At 34.8% G+C, this 9,976-nt stretch overlaps 1 protein-coding gene across 1 annotated transcript; it reads left to right on the top strand.

Moving 5' to 3' along the window:
- Positions 1–6,316: 6,316 nt before the first annotated feature.
- On the top strand, positions 6,317–8,483 carry LOC104220901 (protein LIGHT-DEPENDENT SHORT HYPOCOTYLS 10-like). Its single transcript, XM_009771867.2, has one exon. The coding sequence runs from the start codon at positions 6,528–6,530 to the stop codon at positions 7,146–7,148; it is 621 nt and encodes a 206-aa protein (XP_009770169.1). The 5' UTR covers positions 6,317–6,527; the 3' UTR covers positions 7,149–8,483.
- The last annotated feature ends 1,493 nt before the right edge of the window (positions 8,484–9,976 follow it).

The raw sequence follows: 9,976 nt of genomic DNA, 5'->3' as shown, positions 1-9,976 counted from the left end.
TTCTTTGTTGATATCCGAGTTATGTTGTTTCTCTCATTACTTGTTGTTATTTGATTTACTTCGAGGTTATAGATCCCCTTACCCTATATGCCTTATGATTGTTGTTTGGGTGAGGAAGAGCATAAAGCACGAAGGGTGATGCCGTGTATTGTTTTGGTGAGACCGAGAGTAAAAGCACGAAGGGTGATGCCGTGCAAATTGTTGATTTCTGCTTCCTTGTTGATATTCTAGTTATGTTGTTTCTTTCCTTACTTGATGCCTTTCTATTCGGAACTATTATCTCCCCACAGCATGTTCCCCCCTCCCACATTGACTGGTTATTTCTGTATTTCCTTTCTATATATATGAACTTCACAGGTTTATTTGGTAGTCTGGTCCTAACCTCGTCACTATTTTGCCGAGGTTAGGCTAGACATTTACCAGCACATGGGGTCGGTTGTGCTGATACTACACTCTGCACTGTGTGCAGATCTAGGAGCAGCTTTCGGACAGTAGTTGGAGGGCTTCCTTCAGTCCGCTCGAAGACCCAAGTTAGACCTGCAGGCGTCCGCAGGCCCTGACATCTCCCTCTATCTTTATTTCCTGTTTCATTTCCTTTGTTCAGAAACAGTGTATTGTATTTTCTTCAGACCTTGTATGTAGTAACTCTTAGACAGTCTGTGACACTGTGACACCAGGTTTTGGGGTATTTAAGATTTTTAAAAATTGTAATACACATAGCCTTAAGATTTATAATTGTTGACATCCTCTTATTTATTTAAAATTCCGCTTTTATTATATTATCGGCTTGTGTTTGTTAAAAGAGGCGAAAATAAAAGTGTAGCAAGTAGTTAAGGTTTGGCTTGCCTAGCTCCCTTTAGTAGACGCCATCACGACTCCCGAGGATGGAAAATTTGGGTCGTGACACTAACAAATACTCTTCTACTTTCCAGATCATATAACCTATAGCCCTTTTGTGTTTCTGAGTAACCAGTGAGAATATATTTCCTTGCCCTTGGTGCAAATTTATCTCCTCCAGGTAAATTGCTTGCAAAACAAAGGCATCCAAATACTCTTAGGTGATCTATTATTGCTGGTTTTCCATGTAGAATTTCATATGGACACTTCCCTTGTAATACTCTTGTGGGTAATTTGTTTATCAGATAGGCAGTTGTTCTTACACAGTCTTCCCAAAATCTTATTGGCATTGAGCTTTGGAATTTCAGTGCTCTTGCCATTTTCAATAAATGCCTATTCTTTTTTTTCAAATGTACCATTATGTTGAGGTGTATATGGGCATCTACTCTGATGAATGATACCCAAGGAAGTTAAAAATTCATTACACTGAGAATTAAAAAACTCAGTACCATTGTCTGATCTTAACACCTTCACAGTTATACCAAACTGAATTTGAATCATTGCAACAAAAATTCCTTATTACAACTAATACTTCATTCTTTGACTGAATCAAACACACCCAAGTATACTTACTATAGTCATCAACACTAGTAACAAAGTAGTGCTTCCTATCATATGTAAGTATTCTGTGAGGTCCCCAAACATCTAAGTGAATCAGCTGAAAAATTTCAGTAGAACTAGTACTACTAATAGGAAACTTCAACCTACATTGCTTAGATAATGGACACACTTGATAATTTTCTTGTATGTGCTTATCAACTTTATTCTGCAACCCTGGAATATGCTGCATTGACTTCATTGAAGCATGTCCTAACCTTAAGTGCCAAAGCTCCGTTTCTTTTCCTTTTCTCAGGAAAATTCCTTCTGCTACTACTGTTATATTCTTCTTAAGCAAGTACAAACTATTGTTCTCTCAACCAATCCCTATCACCATGCCATTGTAAAGATCCTGAAACATACAAAAATCAGGGAAGAATATGACTGAGCAACAGAGATCCTTTGTGAGCTTTGATACTGACAGCAGGTTAAATTTAAAATCTGGCACATACAAGACATTTGTTACTGTCTTATTTCCTAATATGGAAGCCTCTCCTGTGTGAGTTATTTGTGCTTTACTTCCTATAAGAAGCTGCACTCCATATCTCCCTTGATCATCTGGCCTTTTAATATTGTTTAGAATATCCTTACAGTATGTAATATGATGTGTTGCTCCTATATCTATTACTCAATCATACATACCTGCATTGGATAATAGAGAAACTATATCTGCAAAGTTATTAGAGCTTTATGCAGTTGTTGTTTTTGACATCAACTTGACCAGCTGTTGGCACTGTTCTTCTGTGAAGAACTGCCCTGCTCATTGTACCTGCACAATCATTGGTTTTCCTTCATCACTATTTGGACACACATTGTTAGCATAAGCCTTTCCTCCTCCAGGCTAACTCTTCTTTTTACTTTTAAAGTTAGCTGGATATCTAATTATTTTGAAGCAATTCTCCTTAAGATGTCCTTTATACCCACAATATTCACAAATGAGATCGGACCTTATTGCTCTAAAATCCTGACCTCTCCCTGCAAACATGGTGAGTGGTTCCCTATGTGTATCAACAACACCTAAAGACCTTTGGCTTTCTTCTTGAGTGGCTATAGCATAGGCTTCATTAACAGTCACAACAAGCCTTTTAGCTAATACATTACTCCTTATGTTGTCATAGCTTTCATTTAGCCTCGTAAGGAATTATAACAAACGTTGAGATCTTAGATGTTCAACTGAGGATCAAGATTCTTCACAGTCATATGAAGATAATGGTACTAACACATCTATTTCATCCCACAAGTCCTTTATTTTAGAGAAATAGCTAGTAACAGAGTCAGTACCTTGCCTTAGAATTGCGATGGCTGTCCAAAGGTGATAAATCCTTGTCAAGTCTGATCGATCAAACCTTTCCTGAAAATCATTCCACACTTTCCTTGCATTAGAGGCATAGATAATACTCGGCATCAATTCACTCGACACAGTGCTCCCAATCCATGACAATACGATCGCGTCATATTTTTCCTATTGCTCTGCTAATTATCCTATGTACATATTCTTCACACAAGTTTTGTCCACAAACCCTACTTTACTCGTTCCCCGGAGCGCCAACTCCATTGCCCTACTCCACAGAGCATAGTTTTCTGGCCCTGTGAGCTCGAGCGGTATTAGGACGAGTCCTGGACCATCTGAGGGCTGTAGAAACAACGGATGATTGTGATCTAGAGAAGCGACTTCGTTTCCTGCCATGGATGACTGGAACTCTGCTTCCTCGAAGCTCTGATCTCCTGAATTTCGATGAATTCACGATCGTTGCTCTAATACCATGATGAAATCAGCTGAATTCGCTCGACAATACACCATGCAATTGATTCAGAGTAAGGAATTTACAAAGAGAAGTGAGAGGAGATGAGGTGAGGTGAAGAAGATGAATGTCTGTAATTCTCATTGAAGTCACTAAAAATACATGTGAACGGGCATTTATAAGTGCCACATCTAACCACCTCTAACTAACTATCTTTTAAGGACAAAACTTTATAACTTTGACAAATAGGTCCCTCAACTTACTTTTGTGTGTAACTAGTCTATATTACAATAAACCCCGGGAATATGTCCCTTGCTTGGCATTGCGCATCACTCTCGTGCGCACGTATAGTCCAATGCTCAAGCTTGACACTTGTCTTGTGCCTAAGCACATGGCTTGTGCTTTGCCCGATTTGCATAAAACTTTAAGTGAATATTATCTTAATGATTTTATGACTATATAAAATCTAACTAATCGCAAATTTTCAAAGCAAGCAAATGATTGTTAAAAAAAAGAACTACTTGAGTTGAGATTTGGATCGGACTATTCATATTGAGACTTCCATTAAATGATAACAAAAGCATAGTCCATTTGTTCCCCCTCCTAACTGAAAAAGAAAATCAAAAAGAAAAAGAACCTCAATGAGATTTGTTTAATAGTTTTGACTTTTGATTTATAGCTAGTTCTACGAGTGGTGGACTGAAAAAATTATACTGTATGGATAGATTAATTTCTTTTTATTATGCATATATTTTATGTTAAATTCTCTTAATTTCTTTTTATGCTTACTTCTTTATATTTTAACACTCCTCGGTAAAAATCTTAACTTTCTCTCTTTACCCATAATGGAGTGCAAATCTACAGGAACCAATAATAGTAGTAGTAACACATTTGAAAGAAGATAATCAAATGGGACCATGCTTTTTTTTTTTTTTCCAAAATAGAAATAGCCATCGCAATTTACACATTTCAATATGATTGTCACTTTCTGAAATACTAGAAAATGATGATTTTCCTAACGTAACAAACTCTCATTTGTCTGATGTAAAAAGCCTTATTGCAGAAGCTGCTTTTATGTTACGAACGAGGGTTTTTGGGATCCTTTTAATTTTCAATTTCTAATTATACTAAGACAACTCATAGGTTGGAGTTTTCCTAAAAATCTCACTTTATTCTAATATTGTGATAGTTTACACCTATCTCCTTTTTTTACCTTTGTGTTTACCTCCCTCTTTTACCTTCTTAATTTTTACTATTTTAACTAGGAATATTCGAAGGGAGTCTTAGACCAACGGTTACACACTCAAGCCGTGGAAGCAGCCATTAACCCTTATATTAGGGTATGCTATCTATATCGTATCCCTTGAGGTGCGATCCTTCCCCAAATCTTGCGTAAATGCATGATACCTTGTGTATCGGGCTGCCCATTAATTTCTCGGAATATATTTATACTCGTATATATCCATTTATGTAAAAAGGATGAGTCACCAACATTGAAATCAGCAGTTTTCATACTTCATATGTTGATCTACGTATTAATAATTTAAGTTATATACATTAAAAGTATAAATTTTCTTTTAAATATTAGTGTAATGTAAATGACTATATACAGCTGATTAATACTCTACTTTTCAAGTTTCATATCATGCTTACTAAGAAGAATATATATATTTATTATTGTAGATCAATCTAACCTGATAATGTAAAAATAATTATGCACTATCAGTATATAAAGCGTTATTGCATATTAATATCAATGCTAATACAAAAATAATTATCCACTGTCTCTCCTCTATTTGTTAAGCACTTAAAGCCAGCCTTTTCTAACTCAGCGTCAAGCATTCTGCATTCACATTAAGATTCACATTAAGATTTAAGTTATATATACAATCAATATTAATATTTTTCATGCTTATTAAAGTTTAACCGTTGATAATATGCTAATATTACTCTATAGTCAGGGTTGGAGTTAGCATTCGATATACGAATTTGGCAAAATTCAATAAATTTGATCCAGATTTTGTATTTATATTAAAAATTCACTTAGAGTATATATACGTAGTTTATTCAGAAGCCAGTAATCTGTTTTTTTAGGATCTAGAACTCATAAACTCAAAATCTTTATTCCGCCCCAGCCGTTAGTACACAGAAATTAAATTCCTAGAAGTTTTTCTTTATTCACCTTAGAAAGTAATCATTTTAATTTTTATTTTCTTGTTTATTCATATAAGATTTACATATACAAGTCATTAATTGTATTCACACGGTCTGATACACGTCATTTTACTATACCTAGTAACTATAGGGTTAATTTAAAGTGCTAGGAATTTTAAAAATAGCCAAATTTACAATTGGTCATTCAAAAATAGCCCAGTTTTAAAAGTAATCGAAATTTAGTCACTTTTCATGTAAAGATAAATCTGAGCAAAAAAACTGTTCAAAACTCGGAAAATACGCCAGTATATTATACTGGAGTTCCAGCATAAGTATGCTTGAACTCCAGCATATTATACTGGAGTTCCAGGATAAGTATGTTGGAACTTCAGCATAATATGATGGGGTTCCAGCATAAGTACACTAGAACTCCAGCATAATATACTGGAGTTCCAGCAAGTATAATTGTCCAGTATAATATACTGGAGTTTGGAGCACCCGTGCTCCAGTCTCCAGTATATTATACTGGAGTCAACAAAGTATACAGATCTAGCATAATATGCTGGAGTTCATACACAGGTGTACCGAACTCCAGTATATTATGCTGGACCGGTCTCTGTTGTAGCAAAATAATGGCTATTTTTCATTGACTTCGTAAACGCTGGCTATTTTTGAATGACCAGTCCGAAAACTGACTATACCGTACTATTTTTAAAATATTCTTGATAATGATTGCATGATGCTAGCAGAATTATTAAAATAAGGAAATTCTTTTTAAAAAAGCCATACTTAATGCTAATGGTACAATTAAAGAAAGAAAACAGTATGGTGAAAGAAAAAAAGAGGAGCTAAAGCACTATAATTGGACCCCATAAAATGTCCCCTCAGTGCTCCCATTATTGATTTCAATTCTTCTCCACTTCACTTCTTCTCCTCTCTCTCTTTCTCTCTCAAAATTTTTTTTATTTTTAATCTCTAGAAAAAAAAAAGAAAAAAAATGTCACCTTAGTAGTATAAACTAGTATTAAGCTGTACCTTTCCGATCTGTATACAAGCAGTTGAGCGCGAAGTTTTCTGTGTAAAAAAGCTCGTTCTTGTCAATATAGGACTGTCATTCGTTTTGCTACCTTTCAAACTATGATGTCATCAAGTGAGAAAATAAGAGAAGTAGGAGAAGGATCATCATCAAGATCATCATCAGGTGGCGGTATTACTATAGCACCACCTGATCATCATCATCATCATCACCAGCCATCACCACTACCACCGCCACAACTGAGTCGATACGAGTCACAAAAACGTCGCGATTGGAACACTTTCGGACAATACTTGAAAAATCAAAGACCTCCGGTTCCACTATCAAACTGCAACTACAACCATGTGTTAGATTTTCTTCGATACCTCGACCAGTTTGGAAAAACTAAGGTTCACTTACATGGTTGTCTGTTTTTCGGACAACCAGACCCGCCCGGACCATGTACTTGTCCTCTTAGACAAGCATGGGGAAGTCTTGATGCTTTAATAGGAAGACTTAGAGCTGCTTATGAAGAAAATGGTGGTTTACCAGTGAGTAATCCATTTGCAAGTGGTGCAATAAGAGTTTATTTAAGAGAAATAAGAGATTCTCAAGCTAAAGCAAGAGGAATTCCTTATAAGAAAAAGAAGAAAAAGAAGATAAATATGCAAATTAAGACTAGTAAGACTGCTGCTGCTGTTGCTGTTGCTGGTGCTGCGACTTTTCAGTTACAATCTTCTTGATTGTTAAAAAAGGGTAAAATTTTAAGCTTTTAAAATAAGAGGATTTTTTTTTTTTTTTTTTGAAGTGGCTCATATTTTTCTTATACAATTTGAAGGTACTTCATGATATGAAGGTATGTAAAAAATAGTGCTATATAAATTACGTACTCTGAATTAAGGTATTTCTCTAAGATCATTATGTGGGTAAAATGTTCATTTAGTGAGTTTGTGGCTTTGTCAGTAAATTAAACCCTAAACTAGAGTTTTGAAACCCTAAAATTACGTAGATTCTTTTGAGTTTTGAGTGAAAATTTTGATTCTTACTCCAAGACTAACTATTGGGTAGTATCAATTTGTGTTTACAAGAACTCTCTCTCTCCCCTCTCTCTCTCTAGACATGCACATATAGTGCAATATTTTATATTTGTGGGCGGGGGCGGATCTAGTATTGTAGAGTTAGGTTCATTTGAATCCATAACCTTAGTTTAAACCTAGATTTATCAGTGTAAAACTCAAGGAAATTGCAGAAAATATTGAACTATAAGCCCAAAACTCAAACAAGGTTATGATTAGTGGATGAAATTAACCCGAGTCCTAAACCCATAAAATTAAAATTTTGGGTATCTTTGTGAATGCTTTTGTAAAATCTTGTCTCATTTAGGAGATTAAAGGTTATATTAATGCAGTAGAATTCCTTATTATAAAATATAAGATTGATCCTGCATGTATTAGAAAGTTGTACGTGTCTTTTGCTATACGTATTTAACAACAGATATAACATAACAATTGATCCTTTTGGAGATCTTCAAAACAAGAAACAGTCACTTTTTGCTGCATTTTTGTGCAGAGGCCTGTCTTTCCATTTTTCTACACAAAACTAGCTATATAAATCCGACCTGGGATCAGAATTTCTTCGAATATATTCTTGAATTTATTCGAGATGTGAGTAAAACTCATATTTGAGAAGAATATAATATGGACCCTTCAATGTCATTTTCGTTCATTTTTGTACATGTTCTATAATTGAATAAGAGTGGGTTGCTCTAGTGGTGATCATCCTTCACTTCCAACCAAGAGGTTCTGAGTTCGAGTCACCCCAAGAGAAAGGTGGGGAGTTCTTGGAGGGAAGGAGCCGAGGGTTTATCGAAAACAGTCTCTCTACCCCAGGGTAGGAGTAAGATCTGCGTACACACTACCCTCCCAGACCCCGCTAGTAGGATTATACTGGGTTGTTGTTCACAATGTTATTTCTTTTGTCTATTCTAGAAGAGTTTTATTTCTGTCAATACTTTGCTCTTAATGTTGGTCATATCCTCGGTACCTTTGGGTCCATTTTTTCATGCAGTAACGGATTCAGAATATAGACGATGTGTTCTAAGTGTAAGATATATGTTATGTTAACAATTTAAGGTTTCATATAAATTAACAATGGTTCATTCTTATTATATTCTTTGGATGCTTCCAATATATTCATATTCTCTGTTGGTATCTTCGATTTAGTTTTCTAATTATTTGTCTTGCTATTACTTGCTATCAAGTCTTCTTTCACCTTCTTTAGCTGAGGGTCTATCGGAAACAGTCTCTTTATCCTTCCAGGGTAGGAGTAAGGCTGCGTACATCCTACCCTACTCAGACTCGTGAGATTACACTGGGTGGTTATTGTTGGATGCTTCCAATGGATCATACCATTTTGATTTAATGAATGAATTGGACCTGTTTCTTGCTCAGATCACTAAATTTTACACAGTTTTTACAGTATTATATGCAATACTCTAGATCCACTACTAGAAATACAGACTTTTCCTACGGAAGAATCGGTGGGAAATCCATATGAAATTTTAATATTCCCATGACATTCCCAGGGAAGACACTAAGTGGGAATATGGCGGGTGAGAAAATAGTTTCCCAGGACATTCCTAGATAATTCCCAGGGAGTTTTCCATTGAGGGTTTCACGAAAACTTGGTGGGGTCACATAGTGTATTTTCTCACGATTTCTTGCTCAAATCACTAAATTTTACACGGTTTTTACAGTATTATATGCAATACTCTCTGGTAGTGCAGCCTTTCTAATCTTAATCTGATTAGTTAAGTTCTATGCAATAACAGTATATAAGTTCTTCACACCATGAGGTAAATTTGGCGTACAACAAAAATCTTTCATAGTAACATAGAAAATAGAGTAATAACATGTTGATTATATAAATAATTACTATATTGTGTTATAGTGTCAATTTGTTTTTGTGTCCGTGATTATAATTTAAATCCATATTTCTTTTTGCACTCTCATTCATAATAGAATATTATTATGTCACGTCATTCATAATAGTTTTTTCTTCATACCTTTATGATATTTGATGGCTATAGACCTTTGATGTGATAAGGCATTAAATGCCAGCATTATTTTTAGTTAATTAGCTAGGCCCATCCTATAAAGATATTTTTTAATTAAGCAAATCTCGTATAGAGTAAGAATATGAATAGAAAACAATTATTCTCATTATATATGTATATACCTCTATATTCTTTTGTTTGTTAAATAAACGTTTTGGTTTATTTGACTTATTTGAAGGATCATTGACATAATAGCAGAGTCAAGATTTTTACTAAGGAATATGAATTGTAATAAAAAAAAATATTATCTCGCAAGCACGGATTGAACCTACAACCTTAAGGAATTTTTGCAACCTCTTAATTTTTGGCTAAACCTACGGCTTATATCAAGGAAAGTTAACATATTGTATATAAATATATTAATTAAGAAAAAATTTAATTTATTTTTCGGTGAAAAGGTGTGCCCTAAATGAGCACATCTTGGGGTCTTGCATACCATATTGTTTTTCAAATCAT

Source organism: Nicotiana sylvestris, chromosome 8 (genome assembly GCF_000393655.2).
Source record: "Nicotiana sylvestris chromosome 8, ASM39365v2, whole genome shotgun sequence".
Taxonomy (NCBI): Eukaryota; Viridiplantae; Streptophyta; class Magnoliopsida; order Solanales; family Solanaceae; genus Nicotiana; species Nicotiana sylvestris.
The sequence above is the reverse complement of the archived record's forward strand: the minus strand, read 5'-3'. Positions and strand labels throughout refer to the sequence as shown.